The sequence below is a fragment of the Marmota flaviventris genome, chromosome 1 (assembly GCF_047511675.1).
Source record: "Marmota flaviventris isolate mMarFla1 chromosome 1, mMarFla1.hap1, whole genome shotgun sequence".
Classification (NCBI taxonomy): domain Eukaryota; kingdom Metazoa; phylum Chordata; class Mammalia; order Rodentia; family Sciuridae; genus Marmota; species Marmota flaviventris.
Genome location: NC_092498.1, coordinates 166931515 through 166949205, shown reverse-complemented (window position 1 = coordinate 166949205; position 17691 = coordinate 166931515). Strand labels below are relative to the sequence as shown.

The window sequence follows — 17691 nt, the reverse complement described above, 5'->3', positions numbered from 1 at the left end:
ATATTGCGTTTTAATTGTCATGTAAAAGACACATCTTTCAGAGCCAGGATTATAAAATTGTAGACTTGCAAACTGTTTATCAGATAACACATCTAGTGTATCAAGCAAGGGATATAGGTGTCCTAAGTCCACCATGAAATACAAAAAAAGACCTTGAAATGGCAATCCAGTGCTTTGAGTTCAAGATCATCTTTGGGCCAATAAATATAACTTACAGACCTGCATCTTGAAGCAAGGGAATCAGAAATTTGGGTGTCCTGAGATGTCCCCTTCAATATTGTCCCCAAGCTCAATATTGATTATGCTAACATCAAGACCATGACATCCCGATTCACTGAGCTTTTTGAAGAAATTTTTCTCCATCCTCTTCCTTCTTTTCTATACAGAAGAAGGGCATTTGTATCCCTCTGGGATATAAGGAGATAAAAATAGTTTTAAAAATTCTGTTGTTTTTATTCTTTAGACTTTCTAAAGGAAAGGCAGTTTCTCTTTAGCAATGTTATGAGTTGTCTGAATTGTTTCAACACCTCAGGAGAGCCATATTTTATAATTGGCTTGATTTAAATAAATAGAAAACATTCATGTATCTTGAATAAATGAGAATTTTTTTGAAAGGAGATTTTTGAATTCCTAAGACATTAAAAGTTAAGTCTGGGACGAGGCAGCCTTGAGACATTAGAGGTTTTAAAGTCAATCCTTGGTTTACAGCTTTGTAAATACCTAGTTCTTTTGCCTACTTTTTTTTTTGAAAAAAAAGAATATCAGATTATATCAGTGTTTCAAAAACCACTTCTCTCTTTGCTTTATCAAATTTGTCTGTGTTCAACAAGGTGCAATCAGGAAGGTCAGTGCTCTTGCCACAGATCACTAACAGAATAGCTGGTACGCCATGCTCTGGATAAGCCCTGCCCCCAGGTCTCCTCAGAGTTCCTGTACAGGATGCTTCCGCTCCAGTATGACAATGAGAAAGACAGGGTCCACAGTAAAGGTCCTCTACACCCAAGGGGACAAGGGCAAGACAGGGCCTCCGTTCTTATCTCCAGCTGAATGGGAAGTTGATCTTTGCAACCTCTGGGCTGTCTGTCTTGCCCCTACTGTGGAACAACACCTCCCTCCTAAACCATTCAGTTTAACACTCTCCAAACAGAACCCTGGTTCCAAACAGAGCTCCATGTCCCCATTAGCCCTCATGGGGACTGAGCTGGAAAAGCTTCTGCTGCTTGCTGGGAGTCCTGCATCAGTAAGTCATGCACTTCGAATCTGAGGATCTCGCATTCATTTATTGGTCAAATTCCAATCCTCACCCTGTTTTATTTTCTCACCTTTCGGCCAAGGTAGCCCTTCCTTCCACCCAGAGGTGTAAGACAGGCGGCCCTTACCGACTGAGACACACACGGGCAGTGGACCCCAGAGTTGAACCACACACCTATCAATGTTGTCTATTTCCCAGACTCAGATCAATGCTACTCTAAGCAACCTGACATGGACTGGGCCTTTGATTAAAAGTACAAATGGCCTCTCTTGCTGTAGGAAATGAAGATTATTCAGAAACAAAGGTCTTTTAGACTTGTCCTGTGCAAGACAATCTGCTATTTATAAATCTTCACCTTTCTGAGTATTGCTATCTGTATGAAGAATCAATGCAGTTATATATGTATTTGCACAACTGAGTTTGGATTTCTGTTTTATTTTTTTTCTGGGGAAAGTTAGTCTCAGCAAACAACTATTAGGGGAACCCTTTTTAGACTGTTCCATTTAGTGCAATTATGGATAATACAATTAGTTCATTAGTCTAATTACCTATAAAATGATATATGCTCATTGTATAGAATTTGAATGATGCAGAAATGTATTAAGGAGAGAACAAAATAAGTACTTTTCCTTCTACTATTAAACATGCCTATTCACTTCTTTCCAGTGTTTTTTTTTGTTTTGTTTTGTTTTTGTTTTATTTTGTTTTTTGTTTCAGTGTTGGGGCTTGAACTCAGTACCTCATGCATGCCAGGCAAATGCTCTATCACTGAGCCATATCTCCAGCCCCCTCTAGTACTATTTTTTACATCTGTTTGCCAACATATTTACATATGCAAATGTGCACGCTTGCACACACACACACACACACACACACATACACATATACACAGTATAATGTCCATAGAATGTTATAGTCTGATTTTTAAACCTACTTTATTTTCTTACATTATTAAGTATGCTTTTGGCCCTTAGTTTTTAATGACTTTCTAATATTGTGTCTTTTGAAATTCTAGTGACTTTTGCAACCACTTTTCTATTTCTTAGTATTTGGTTGTTGTGAATCACTGACTCGTTTAAGCTAGATTCTGCAAAAGAGATATCAGGTCAAAGCATGCAAGTGTAAAAGTTCGAGATTTGCACTAGCAATGGTTCCTTGAAAGTTTGAAACAATTTTAATGCATTACAGTGTAAAACTTTATTTTTTTCATAATTAAATTGCATCTTCTGCTTTTACTTTGCTTCTCAATTATAAAAATAGTAAATTAATACTTCCAATGTTCCAATAAATATAAAAATGGATAAAGTCACAAATAGACTCACATTATGAGGTTGTTTAAAAGTAATAATTTTTTTTTCAATAAGAAATGCAGGTAGCATCTTGGTTCCAAACAGAGCTCTGTGTCCCCTGTTAGCTCTCATAGGGATTCAGCTGGTGCGCCTTCTGCTGTTCTGCTGGGGGTCCTGCATCAGGAAGTCATGCGCTTTGAATCTGAGTATCTTGCATTCATTTATTTATGGTCTCAAACACAGGATTTTGAGATGGGAGCATGGAAAACAGGTAGCCAAGACTCACATAGGCATGAAACAAACTAAATTCACCTGCTTTCTCAGCAGCACAGCCTATCTGGCTGTCATAAACACACTCAGACAGAACTATGGCAGACAACAAAACATTTGGTTATGTGACTATCATTATGGTTGAGGAACACGCCATCACTCAGATTTCCATGGAGCCCATCACACTGGCCACAGGAAGAACTGAAGTGACTGGCTGGCCTTGTTCTTGTTTCTACATCCCCTGCTTTACTCACAAAATAGATTTAATAATTCAAATTTAAATCTACTGTGTTGCTACCAAATTTCATACTGTGAGTATATTAATCTTAGCAGCCCTAGCTTGGGGATGCATATGATAGGGGGCTGTGTACGTTCCTATAAAATAGTAAATGATAGGGAAAAGACAAAAACATCCAAATAAAAAATAATAGTTTACATACACAGCAGGTAGAGGTAAAAGCAAACCAGTCACAAATCAGAACCAAATGTAAATAGTTATCACCTCTCAGCTTTCAGTTCATTTGCATCAATTTAGCTGGTTATGTAACTGTAATGAAACACTAAAATCACTAGAGCTGCAGTTCTAGGAAAACAGTAGTTTTGCAGGCTTTCAATTTTCTCTTTTCAATGACAGTTAATCCAACAGTTCAAACTATGGAAGTTAAATGAGGTGAAGAATGATAGATGATGTCCCACAATTGCTGATATCTGATTACACTGAGATAAGAGAGGCCAAATTCTACTTGCACGAGTTGGTACCTAAAGAACAAGATGGAAAAAGAGAAAGAAATGGGGGGGTTGGGGGGAGAAAAGGAAGGCGGGCATTTCTATATACTTCAGATATAGAAATGCTTCCAATATTCCCTTAAAATATAACATAAACAATGAAACAAAGAAAATGCAAATAGATTCAGGACCCTATTTACACTGGGCTAGGGGGAGATTAATAAAACAGTCTCTCCTGCAAGCAACACCAAAGATCGACCTCAGTTTAAGAAGTGAATTTATGTGGTCCTCCGTTTAAGAAGTGAATTTATGTGGTCCTGAGTCCTCATACAAGTTAAGCAGCACTGCATATCGCAGCAGGCATAGAACAACAGATCTTGAACCCTGCTGTGTTTGCTCAAGAAGGCAAGTTAAGCTATTCCTAACAGGAAACAAAACACGCGGTCGGGCTATTAAACAGGGATCATTGCCATACTGTGCAACCCTGAACGCATCAATTGCTGCTCCAAACAGGATTAGAGATGTGGTTTGCTTTAACTATGGTTTTGAGAAAAATGCTTCTGCCTTCTCAGAATGCTCAGGCTGATTTTAACTAATCGGATGCCAGGCCAGGCATTGAGCAGCGAGGAAACTGTCAAAAAAAGGGTCTTTGGCAAATTCCAATTTTGTGAATACAGCTAGAAAGGAAGGGATAGAGTACCAGCATCTGCACAAGGTAGCCCACGCAACTAGTCAGATCTAAAATTCCCCGAAAGGTATTCCTGACTAAATATCCAAGGCTCACTTCTCATGGATTCAATCTACATCGATGGAATTAACCCCGCAGTGAACAAAGGAAGCCTAGTTCCTATAAACAGAAACTACGTGAGAAAAAAATGCAGCTAAAACATAGACTCCTATATTCAATAGTCAGCCTTTGTAAATGGCTTTGGGTAACTTGGCTGGCTTATCCTTCTAAAATGAAATCTCTTTTATAGAAGTCAAGAACTGTCATGTAAAAGAAAAAGAAGAAAACCTTTTTTACATATGGGCATCACTTCCTTGAATGCAAGGACAATCAATCCACTTCGGAAATCAGTTCAATTTCCACTGAAAAGAATGTGCTTGTGGGCTGGGGTTGGGGCTCAGTGGTAGATCGCTTGCCTGGCATGTGTGAGGTCCTGGGTTCAATCCTCAGCACCACATAAAAATAAATAAATAAATAAATAAATAAAATAAAGGTATTAAAAAAATGTGTTTGTGATGACTTGAAGGCATGAGGACTGAGTTGCTGTGTGGTTTTTTAGCCAAGAATTCAGGACACTGCAGCTAGTGTCACACCAATATTATATCAAGGGTTGAAATCAATAGAGCCTAGGGATTATCTCAGAGATGCTTAAGCATTACCAAAAAAACAAACTCTCTCTCTCTCTCTCTCTCTCTCTATATATATATATATATATATATATATAAGAATCATGAAAACCATAACTTATAGACAACAATCATTAATGTCTGCTGCGCATAAGAAGGACACCCAAGTGGGACATTTTTACTTGTAGATCAGCCAAGAGATTAAAATGAGCATGTTTGCAGAGACATAACCATTTAAAATATTTATAGAGAAAACAGTTGCAGATGATACAAACAGAGATTCCAACAAAAACACAAATGCAGACACCATATGGTCCAATGTATGCGCTCATGACCTCATGTGAAAAGTAGGCCAGAGACACAGCAGCTGCGGATGCCTCCCTTTTACCCCCAGAAAAGCAAACTCTCGGGTTTAGAAGGAACTCATTATAATCATGTCCACGGATGGCCGAAATCCATGGGTAATGTCAAAGGCACTGGGAAGAAATCTTTCAAAACAATTGTCCTTCAAAGTCTTTGCTTTGTTGGGGTTTCAAGTCCAGGCTCAGCTTCTTTCTGACATCATGGATCTGGTGGGGTCAGTTAAGGCAGAGTGACTCAAGAAATAGGCGGAGTACCACCTACCTGCCAGGCTCTTTGGTCATCTCTCAATTATTTGTTAGGTTTGAGTCAAGACCACAAAACACTGAGCAGAAGTTTTGGACCCCCCCACCAGCCACATGACTGCTCCTTTGATCTGCTCTGGAACATCGAGGCACAGCCAAGCCAAATGCTCAGTGGAATTCTGCATTTGGAGACTGTCCAGCATATGTCAGACTCTGTGCTAGGCACAGGACAGAGAAATAACTCACACAAATGGAAAGGTAGTTTTTTTTATTCTCATTAAATAAATATAAGCCCTCCAGGCTCAGAGGTTAAGTGACTTACCCATGGTCACAAAAGGAAAAAGGCTAAGAAGGAATCTAGCGTGGTTCTTCACTGTTGAACAGCAGGACAGGCTACTTGAGGGAAACTGGGACTTGTGAGAACCTTATCCTTCTAGCAAAGGCCTCTACAAGTGTCAGTGAGGGACAGGGAGGGAAGGACAGTGAGGGGAAGGGATGCTGACACATCACCAAATGGAGACTTGGAATTCTAGAGGAGGTCATCTTCAATCTGCAGTGTCCCTCTCTCCTCAATGCCCCTTGCTTTTCGGCCCAGATACCTGAGGTTCACATTCAAACTCCTTCTCTAGAGCTGAACTGCCCAGAAGCTACACACAAAGGCTTGTATTTCTTTCTCTTTTTATTTTTTTGGAGGTAGGGTCTTGCTAAGTTGCTGAGGCTGGAACTTTTGATCTTCCTGCCTCAGCCTCCCAAGCCACTGGGATTACAGGCATGCACCACTGTACCTGGCTCCCTAAAGGATTCTGAAACCACATGGGGATCTTCATATTTTTAAGGTTAAGTATCTTCTCTATTTTAATAGGAAAAAAAAAAACTTGCAGACATGATAGGAACTGGAGGCAGAGCTCTTCCTTGTTACACAGAGTTACAGATTAACTCCCTTAGACTTTGAGACATCTTCTGGAGCCCAGGAAATAATTAGGAAACCAACGGAGGATGCCTATTTGACTCTGGACTTGATATGACCATAGGAACCTGCTCCTCATTGCAGGACGAGTGACATGAACCTACTCCATGAGGATAGACAGAAAAAAATGCAATGAGGTAAGGGCTTTTGGAGAGTCACACATCCCAGCAGCATCTGTTCTTACCCATCTTCTGACTTGGTTTGTTTTGGAGTTTGTTTTAAAATTCCATGGCTGACAGCACCTCCAATTCATGAAGAATCTTCAACAACAGGAATGCTTTTGTATATGGATCAGTGGAAATTTGATGAATAAATGCCAGTAAGTTACAGACCCAACCAGTCCATGTGGGAGTCTCGATTTGTTAAGTCTCTTCACAAAAAAAAAAAAAAAAATCCCCCCCAAATTTCAAACATGGGCAATTAAGAAAGTACGTCCTATCAAAGACATCTAGCCTTCCAAACAATCTGGAATTCTGACCATATATTTACCCTGGACGATGTTGCTATCTTCGAATATTTTAACTTTTAATGAAGTGTTCAGCCCTTTTGTGATGGCATTGAAGTGTAATCAAACATTACCACAAGCCAAGTCACAGACTAGTGCGTCTCGCCTTGTTTAAATATCTCGAATATATTTGAGTAATTGTGTAATGATTTTGAGGCCTCTGGTTGTCCATATGGAATGAACAGACTGTTTTTTGTAGAGCAGTTGTACTCTCTCTCTCTTAACGAGAAGGAACCAAATCATCCCTGAAGTGGAAAGCCAGAGAGATGCTGCTTAAATTTCAGGGTGGCATCATTACCTTTGCTCTTGAAATGAAACAAACTCACATCTGGCCCCCAGAAATTGCGGTGTATTCCAGAAGTCTTGCTTAGGTTTGGAAAATATACGATAATAATACATGAGGCATAGCGTGACTTTTTTTTTTTTTTTAAAGCATAACTGCCCTTAGGATACAATGATATGTCATGGGGACAACACAGCAAAGCCGCCATTGCAACCACATGGAGTCTTTCTGTATAGAGAACATTCTAGATGGTGGAGCCAGATCATCTCAGATAGACAATGAGGACCAGTGAAAGGGTCTGGCTGTTGGCAAGAACTCTGCTCTAAGGTTGTCTGGGTGACAAGACAAAACAAAGGAGCTGCTAGCTTTTAAATTTATGAAACCAAAGGGGAGTTTCAGAGATCTGGATTAGGAAGCCAGGATTTTAAACATGGTCACTAGGACTTACTAGCTCTTCACATTATCTGTGAGACGATTCCAGGGAAGGCCTGAAATGTCTTGTGTGAAGAAATGTGCCAAATTCACTCTTGATCTGTTATTTGAGAATTTTCAGGAAAATGGCTGGGCAGGGAGTTGCCCCTCTGTCACTGGTCGTAACAGGGTTCTCTGATGGCGCTCACATGGCAGGGGACAGGAGACACTGAGTCTACGGGCTGCTGTGTTCCTGCCCTACCTCAAGTTTCTGAAACAGTGAGAGGAAAACCATTTCACTGGTCATGAATGGGGCCAAACGCACAACACCATGGAGTCATGCATGATTGTAAGTTCAGACAATGACTGGGATGTGATGGATAAGAGTTTACCTTTTGAGCCTGAGGGAGCTAAAAAAAAAATAATAAGGGGAAAAGGAAAAAAAAAGAAAGAAAAGAAAAAAACAATCATTATATAAGAAGTTAAGGTTAGCCATAAAACTTCATTTTGCTGCCATTGGCAAATGCAAAAACCAGAATAAGGAGGAAAAAGAATGAACTAAAAATTCAACCCAAGTCATTTTTCTACATAAAGCTACAGTGCAGCTGATTCAACCTGCTGTTGGAATTTATGGTATCTACAGATAAACTGAGAGCTTTCTTGCAGGTGTTTTGGGAATCACTGTGCCCAGAGCAGTTTGGTAATATCATGCAAAGTTGGACCCGAAGTTCTTCTGTCCAGTGGCCCCTAGATCACAGCTCCATGACCCAGCTCCTTCTTCCTTCAGTCCAGCAGTTCTCAGCTGGAGGAGGGCACTCTAGAGGCACTCAGACTTGTCACAACTGGCAGGAGATAGGAAGAAACCTATTGATATCAAAACATCCTACAACCCACAGGACATCTCCCACAACAATATGTTACATACATATGTCCCATACAACAGCTTTCCCAATGCCACACAAAGAACTGAAGTTAAGATGTAGGTGGAAAAAGATGAACATTTATGAGACATATTTGTTTGTCTATGTTGAGACTATTAGGCTAATACTTAATGCCACTGTGCTGTCATTGCCATTGTACACACAGGGCATTGAAAGGTATTTTCTAATCTGGATAGGATTTCACATTATGCGTGTATTCAATACTCAGTCTAGGGATTACGTCATTAGGAAGACCTGATTTCTCATCATAACACCTAACATTTATCAAGGGAGAACTTGCCACCAGGCTGTGACAAAGTAACTACTGTGTAACCACTGGGTTAAAATCCTTTATTTGCAATATTCCATTAAATCACAGAAGCGTAATGCTAGGTACACTCCATTTGACAGACGAAAAATAAAATGGAACTTAGAAGTTAAGTCATGATACAACAGCCCATAGGTAATGAGTTGTAGTTCTGGGTTACCTGACTTTAAGATGTGCAGATTCAACTCAGCTCCTAAGAAATTAAGGCTGCAAACATTTGGGAATTGTGGCTGCAGACATCCTCCCCTCTCACTACTTCTCAAGGTCTTCTAAATTCAGAAGAGTTAGAAGATGCAAGACAACTAATTCAGATAGCCTTGGGTCCCCAGTTGAATCTTCTGCCTTTTCCATCCTTTTCCCTGTGGGAAGAATGCTCTTTTTCATATGAACAAAGATCAGGGCTCCCATAGCCTGTCTCAAGCCCTGGTCCCTGTGCATGGAGCCCACCAGAGAGAAAAAGGGAAAATCCAAAATAATAAAAAGTCTTAAATTTCAAAGTTATCACCAAAGTGGTATTGAGAATGTCCATGAAAGGCGATTCCAGCTTCTCCACACTCCAAACATTTTTATCCCAAAGAGGTCTCCCCATCTAAAAAGAAATGGCCCAAGCATATTTTTTTCTGATTCTTTCCTTCTGGTTATAGCTACGACTATTCAAAATGGAACTTCACAAGATCCTCTAGATAGCATCTCAAAGAGTTCAGAAAAAAAAATGTATGTAGAGGTTAGGAACTGAGCCTGAACCCAGCAATCACTTAAAGAAAAGTTCCTGAATTATACAACATCTTTTCATACAACAGAGAAGATACACTGGACACACAAATGATGTAGAATTAAAAAAAAAAGTCTGTTTTCTTAGAAAAGGATTTGTGTTGAGCATGGTCACGTGAAATGTATAGGGGACCATTGAGAATTACAAATATTTGATGAACTGCAAAGTAAATAGCTAAGTTAAGCCTTGTACAAACTGCCAAAGGAGAGCCATCCATGGCCCTTCTGTCTCTCTTTCTTGAAGTTTTATCTTGGTTGGTCAGGAAACAAGGCTCAAAAAGACTTCCCCGTTTAAGCACACAAGAAGAAATTCTAGGCAGGAAAATAAGAGGCTAGGCCTTTGTGGTGATGTCCTCAGTTTAAAACTGGCCTCAAACTCTCCACAGAACATGTACTTTCCTCAAGAAGTAACTCATGAGAACAAAGAACAATTTTCTTATTGGAGCTTTGAGATAATGTAAATTACAGCTTACGGTGCTCTAAACAGGTTGGCCCTCGAGAAGGAGCCTCAGAATAGAACATAACAAATTTAGATCAGATCATCTGCAGCCACAGATGCTACTGCTTGGGAGTAGGCTTCCCCATACATCATTCACTCAGTATTTATGAATGGTGTGCAGAGTCCTGAACTGGAAGCCAGACTATCCCTGTGAATGGAGCCCATCTTAGCCTCTGGATGGAGTCCTAAGTCACATGTCTTCCAGCCTTTGCCTCATTGTACTCATGCATAAAAAGAAAGGGTGGAGGGAAAGCTGAAGAATAGGCCAGATCCTGGATGGTTTCAAATTGAGAACCAACTCTTATTGATTAGCAATGGTTGCCCCCAGACCGTGTTGATAAGAATTCTAAAGTTTTAACTTGAGCTTCATTAGAAAAAAAATATAATATCCAATTAGCAACATTTGCTGTGGGCTAAAACATAAGGAAAAACATCCCTGAACATGATGATCTCTCAAGGTCTTATTTTTATTTGTAGTTCTGAGCACATCCCTAATTGCCATGTAGTTTATTTGCTTAATCTCTCGCTCCTCTACTAGGTTACAAATTCCATGAGAGCAGATTAGTTCTCTGCCTTATAGGTATATCTGACATTTTTTAGTCTAGTACTGGTGCCTTTCTGGTTAAATCAGGTAACCGCATTACTAGAGTGTAGTAGGTTGAGGCCAAGGAAAGATAATTGGGGTAACTGCCTTGAATCTGCATTCTCCCCACCCCACTTCACACATCATGCAGATAACCCAAGCTGATGTTTTTCAATAGGAAAATATCTCTGGTAGGAAAGATATGAAAGTCTTGGATTCCCATATGACAGGTATAGACTTCTGTATATGTGTGACTATCTCACTGACTTGTGAATATGCATAAAAATCCAGCCTGGGAGCTTCTCCTCTGTTAAAGTGTGAACCTGGAATGTCCCCCCCAAAGCTCTTGTGTTAAAGGCTTAGTTCTCAGTGAAGCAAGGCCTACAGGTGAGCTTTTGGAAAGTGAGTAGATCATGAGAAATATAACCTCAAGAGTGGATTAATCCATTTGATGGATTAATAATTTGAGTGGACTGCTGGGTGGTAACTGTAGATCGGTAGGGCATGGTAGGAGGAAGTAGAAAACAGGGGGCATTCTTTGGAAGGGTTTGTCTTTCCTCTGGCTCCTCCTTCCCACTCTCTCCTCTCTCCTCTGCTTCCTGGCTACCATGAGCTGAGAAGCTTTCCTCCACCATGATATGTCTGACTTGAAGCCAGCCAACCATGGACTGAATGAAGCCTCTGAAACCATAAGCTAAAATAAATCTTTCCTCTTCCAAGTTGTTATTCTCAGGTATTTTGGTCACAGCAATGAGAAGCTAACATATCATCATCACTGGGCCTGAGGTGAGGTGACTTCTCTTTCTTCCCACACAGTGGAGACCTTTTCTTCTTCAAAGTCACTCTGTCAGGCATGGTCAGCCAGATGCCACTTCCCTGTATCTATTTCCTCACCTACAACATGAGAGTCTCAATGGGCAACCTTGGGTCCCTTCCAGGTCTAACACCCTAGATTGTATGATTCTAAATACAACGGTGTATAGACATTTTCAAGTCATTTTTCTAAAGAAAAGATAAAGAAGGAAAGAAGTTGTGGTTTGCTGTGAGCTTGCATATTCCCAGGGAAAATCTGGATGCAGATGCACTTCATGTGAAACATCATGTTTGAATAAAGAAAGACTGAGCTGGGCATGGTGGTGCATTCCTGTAGCCTGTAATACCAGAGGCTCAATAGGCTGAGACAGGAGGATTGTGAGGTCAAGGCCAGCCTCCGAAACTTAGTGAGGCCTTAAGCAATTCAGTGAGACCCTGTCTCAAAATAAAAAATAAAAAGGGGCTGGAGATGTGGCTCAGTGGTTGTACCCTGGGCTCAATCCCCAGTACCAAAAAAAAAAAAAAAAGAAAGAAAGAAAGAAAGTGTCAATAGGTCATTCAAGAGATAAAAGGAGAAGAAAGGGATAAAAATGGGGTGACAGCAAAAAATAGAAATAATTAGTGCATACTGAACATTCCATGGATCAAGTACTTGGCTAAATGCCATCTGTGGCTCTTGAGTCCTCATATTGCATCTCTGAGTCAGAGGTCGATATCATTCTCAGTTTCCAGATCAGGAAGAAGAAAATATTTAGAATGGCCAAGTGTCTCATCCAAGTCACCCAGACAAGGAGTGTTCAAGTTCAGATCAAAGTCAAGTCTCTCTGTCACCCATGTCTACTTCAACACTAGGGTCCACTTCAAGCTAGGCTCACAGTGTTGCTTCTCATGCAGAGGAAGTGGTACTAGTACCTACACAAGCCCCTGAAGGTTTGGGGAACCTCATGGGCCAATTCACATGAGTATCACCCATCAGCAAAAAGAGGAGTGAGGAATCCTGACAGCACTTGTTACACAAGAGCCTCGACCTGGACCAGCGTGCTTCTCATCATGTGGCATATGAGGTCCAGGGCAGCATGTGTATTTTCATGCTCTCTCCTGTCATGAAAATTTGTACTTGCTGTCCCCTCATCCTAGAACTCTTTCTCAGACCCTCCCCCCTTTCCAGGAAAATACTTACTCCTTCAGTCAGTTGTCTCCGTCTTCAAGAAGGCTTGTCTAACTTCTCATGCCATATGCCCCCATCACACCAACCACCTCCCATTCATATCCTCATTGCTGTCAGCTGCATTATCCAACATTCTGCCCTTCTGTTTTAGTAACACAAACTCCATCTTTAGCCAGATTTAGCTAAGAGATAGACAAGGCTATACAAATTCAGATATGGTCAGCAAGAAGTGCTTGAATGGTTTTTCTCCCTCTGTTCTGCTGCTGGGAAGACAGACAAGATGGGAAGAGCCCCAGCAGGCATTCTGACCTCTGTAGTTATCTTGAGGACGGAAAACCATGTGCTAGGATGTGCAGGGCAGCAGTAATGATGGGTGATTACAATGGCTATGATATGTTATCTACCACTCAAACTACCTGACCTAGGTGAACTTACTGAAAACCCACAGCAAACGTATTAGGTAAGGGCATGATTACCTTGATTTTGTAGATGATGAAACTATGAGGTCCTGCAGCCAGAGAGAAGCAAGGGCAGAACGTGCGAAGTGGGATGTGGGGGTGGGGCAGCCAGGTAGATGCTGCGTGATCTAAAGCTGCTTGAGTCTGGACCAGGGTGCTAGGGATGAAGATGTCAGGCTGTGGTCTGGCCCAAGGTGGCTTGGAGAATAGAGATAATGAACAGATGATGATATGAAAGGAGAGGTATCAAGAATGCATCCAGGGGCTGGGGTTGTGGCTCAGTGGTAGAGCACTTGCCTAGCACCTGTGAGGCACCGGGTTCGATCCTCAGCACCACATAAAAATAAATAAATAAAGGTATTGTGTCCATCTACAACTAAAAAAAAAAAAAATTAAAAAAAGAATGCATCCAAAGTTTTGGAACTATATAAATATAAAACTGGAACCACCATTTACTGAGACGATGATGACTGTGATAAGTTTTATTGGAGGAAAAATACTTGGACTTCAGTTTTGTCTCAAATTGCCAAAAGTTTAAGATGTCTCTCAGACTTGCAGGCTGAGGTAGAGGTAGGTGGCTGGATGTGTGGAGCTTGGCCACCACCAGCATATGCATGAAGTCACCTCACATAGGCAGAGGACTGGATGTCAGGGCTGTCCACCAGTTAGAGACCTGCGTGACTAAGTGGATTCGGTGAGAGGAGGGGCACAGGGGAGGGAGTAGGACCTCTGAATCAGTGGATATAAGCGGAGTCCCTCTGCTATAATAATGAGAGTGTTTCCAAAAGAGACACTTTGTGTCCCAAGGGATGGGAGTTGTTCAATCTCTCCTCATTGACTTCATATTTATGTCAGCATTTCACTCAGAGCCACGGGGGTGACTGAAGGAACATCCACTGCTCCAGCTCCATGAAGTCCCAGAGTCAAGTGGCCAATTTTTCAAAAAATCAAAGTCCAATTAAAGATCTATTGATCAAAACAACACATTTCCCTATAAAATATGTAAAACCCAAGTAGGAAATAAAGCATTTTCCTGCCAACTGTGTAAAACAAAACAAAACCAAAAAGCCTGGCCCACATATGCTTATCCCATTTGTAGACCTGGCCCTGTGCCTCAGGCTTTATGAATGGAGAGCCATAAATCCCTGCTATTTGCAAAGGATCCTTGTGTTCATTTTATTTCCTTATGGATATTCACCTTTATAGTCTTCCATCATTCTTCATGAAACAATGTGGATAAAGATTCCCCACTCCACAGAGAAGGTTCTGTAGCCCAAACTCCAAGCCCAGGCCAAGGTGGGAAAGGTGTTCCAGGAGCTAGGATTCAGGGATGGAGGTCCTGTCCCACTTCTTTCCACTCAGGCCAACCCCCTGCTGCTGTTCATCTGCATTCCTGCCCCCACACCCAACCCCATCTCTTCTCTGCATCCAGAATGATCCTTAAGTATCAGTATGGCGTTGGGTAAGCTTGTTGTTCATGCCTTACAGTCTTTGTGTATCTCTTTCTTAGTGTGGCTGAGCTGTGTCCCATGCCCATGTCAATTCCTGGACCCCTGCTTGAGTGGCCCCAGTCCCTCTGTCAGTCTTTGGTTCTCCCTGTCCCACTTGGGACAGGATGCCCCATCTTCCCCCCAAGTGTCCTTCTAGAGCATCACTTGCTGGCTCTTGCCTTAGCATGTACTGCCTTCTGTTCCCTCACTTTCTGATGACCTCTGCACCTAAGGGTTCATGATCTATCCAGGGGCCATCTTCCTCCTCTTCATCCTTATAGCACTAGGGACTCTACCTGTGCCTGGCCCCAGGGGAAGATTCAGTGCATTCCTTTCTTGGAGGAAGGAAAGGGCAAAGGAAAATAGAAAGAAAAAAATGTGGGAAAGAGGGAGGAAGAAAAGAAGGAAGGAAGAGAAACAAAGGAAGAAATGTAGGAAGGGAGGGAGAGAGAAAGGAATAAAGAAAAAAAGAATGAATAAAAAAAGAAAGATTGCCAGCCACAACATCTTGGGCAACAATAGGTTGTCTCTGAGCTCCGGATTTGTCATCTATAAGGCCATAGTAATAACACTGTTTCATGGGATGAATTTGAAAATTAAATGGAATAATACATACTGAGTCTGAACAAAAGAAACTGGTCCTTAATAGCTGCTATTTTGTAACAGCATTTTGACCTTTAACCTCCCAAAGTCTCAACCCGATGGTGTGTGAGAAGTTACCATAGTAACCCTCTACCTCAGATAATCCCATTGACCTGGACCATGTGGACTACAGCATCCCAGGTTATCACGTACGAGGCCATCACTTCTTGATAGAGGGTTAAGTGAAGAAGTGACAACACCTGAACAAGGTACATCCATCAATGGGTGACTCTTATGGTGGATACATGTCACTCTGTGCCAAACCCTTTCTTTCATAATGTCCCTATGTTCTAGATAAGAGGTCAAGCCCCATGATGTGAACAGCCACCAGCTTAACCCAAACAACTCAGCAACTTCTCCTGGCCACAGCAATTGGCTCTGGGTGGCTATGTGACCTGAAGTCATCTAATCAGGATTTTTATAGAAATAACCAAGAATGAACTTCTATTCTTCCCCTCCTCACCCCCCGCCCTTGTTGTGGGTTAGCATCCACATAACAGAAAGAACATCCAGCCTTTGATTTCTTGGTACTGGCTTATTTCACTTAGCACAATATTCCCCAGTTCCATCCATTGACAGGTAGATGCCATATTTTCATTCTTCTTTATGGCCGAGTAATATATTCTATTATGTATATATACCACATTTTCTTTATCCATTCATCTGTTGAAAGGCACCTACATTGGTTCCATACCTTGGCTCTTATTAATTGAGCTGCTATCAACAAAGGGGAAAGAAAGAAAAGGAAGAGGAGGGGAATAGGAAGGGCAGTAGAATTAGTCAGAGATAACTTTCCTATCCTTGTATTTGAATACACGACTAGGGTAACTCTGCATCATGTACAATGACAAGAATAGGATCCTAATTGGAATCAGTTAGACTCCATGTATGTATAATATGCCAAAATACACTCTACTGTCATGAATATCTAAAAGAACAAATAAAATTTTTTTTTTAAGTAACCAAGCATGAAAACCCTTGGAGGAAGGAAACCCTTCCTTCTCTCCACTAGAATGTGAGAGGATCAATCACACAAGCCTAAGAAGGATGCCAATAACCTGAAAAGTACAGCAGTGAGACAGACAGAACTCAGTGCCCTTGATGTCATGTGAGCTTACAGCCGTCCACTGGGACTTAGCTTCTAAGGACTTCTATCTGAGTTTGAGCCCTCAGGGCCACCTGAGAAAACTGTTTTCCCCGTTCTTCCTATAGGAACTTGCAGCTAGTCATCTCTAGGTACATACCGTGGCAGATCATGTTAGTTTTTTCTTGCACACATCAAAGGATTCATCAAAATACTTCCATTAGCTCTTGGTCAGCTTCAAAAATACTCAGGGGGTAATTTCCTCAAAAGATTTCCAATGCTATGCATGAAATTTCCTTACAAACACATGGGGCATCATATTTCTCCAAAGTCTGGAAGCTATCCTAGTCTTTATGATAATTCTGGATAAGTCATTAGGCAAAAGGGTATCCTTCTGAGCACTCTGCTGCTTGGAATGGCCACCCTCTCCTCCTCCTCTGATTTCACATCTTCTTCCTCTACCCCATGTCCATTCTCTAGCTTCTTAGCTGTGGGCAGCCCATTGCTGGTTCTACAGACTCTGATTAAGGTGACTCCCCCTGCATGGCTTCAAGTAACCCCTTGTCATGTGTTAAGGAGGAAGAGGAGGGAAGAGGAATCAGTGGCAGAGACAGATAACACTGCATAGGTGAAGATAAAAATAAAAATAGGGTCCATAGAAGAAAACAAATACAGCTAACCTTATGCTTTAAAATTATTCAAGTCTCCATTCCAATTTCTGGCTGCTTATCTCTAAGTCCTTCAAACACTGTTGGAAAGACTTGTGGGGGAAATGGGAACTATGTACTTCAAATGTTCCTGCTTTTCTGAGTTTGGGTATTATCTTACCAGACCATATATAATTTAATAGTGACTTCTCAACATCCAGTTCAGGGCTCAGATGGAATGTCATTTCTTTTTCTGCTGCTATGTTTAAAAGCAATAACAAAATGGACAGAAGGATCCTTCTAAGCTACATATAGATTTTTTTAGAGTGTATCTTTGTAAGAATCTCAAGCAATGCATGTTCCTTGGAGAAAACAAGGTGTGAAAGATGGGCAAAAGAAGACCATTAAAGCCATCGATGATGCCAACATCCATTGTTGATTTCAATTTCATAGTAAATGACTGCACAGTGTTTAAATCACTTAAGTATAAAATAAATTACTTACTTAAATAACTAATATACTATTGTTTTTTCTCCCGTTTATTTTTTCTCTTTTTTCCTTTCTTATTTTTGATGAGTCCATTGCAATGTATGAGATATATATATATTTTCCTTATTATTGGTTATC

The 17691-nt window shown here is 41.0% G+C and overlaps 1 protein-coding gene across 1 annotated transcript in view; it reads right to left on the bottom strand.

Moving 5' to 3' along the window:
• Window positions 1-17691, bottom strand: part of Cacna2d3 (calcium voltage-gated channel auxiliary subunit alpha2delta 3) — an 872527-nt gene that overhangs the window by 239352 nt on the left and 615484 nt on the right. The window contains exon 14 of the mRNA XM_027947835.2: window positions 8054-8071. Within this exon, the coding sequence (XP_027803636.1) occupies window positions 8054-8071 (18 nt within the window). The remainder of the gene's footprint in view (window positions 1-8053; window positions 8072-17691) is intronic.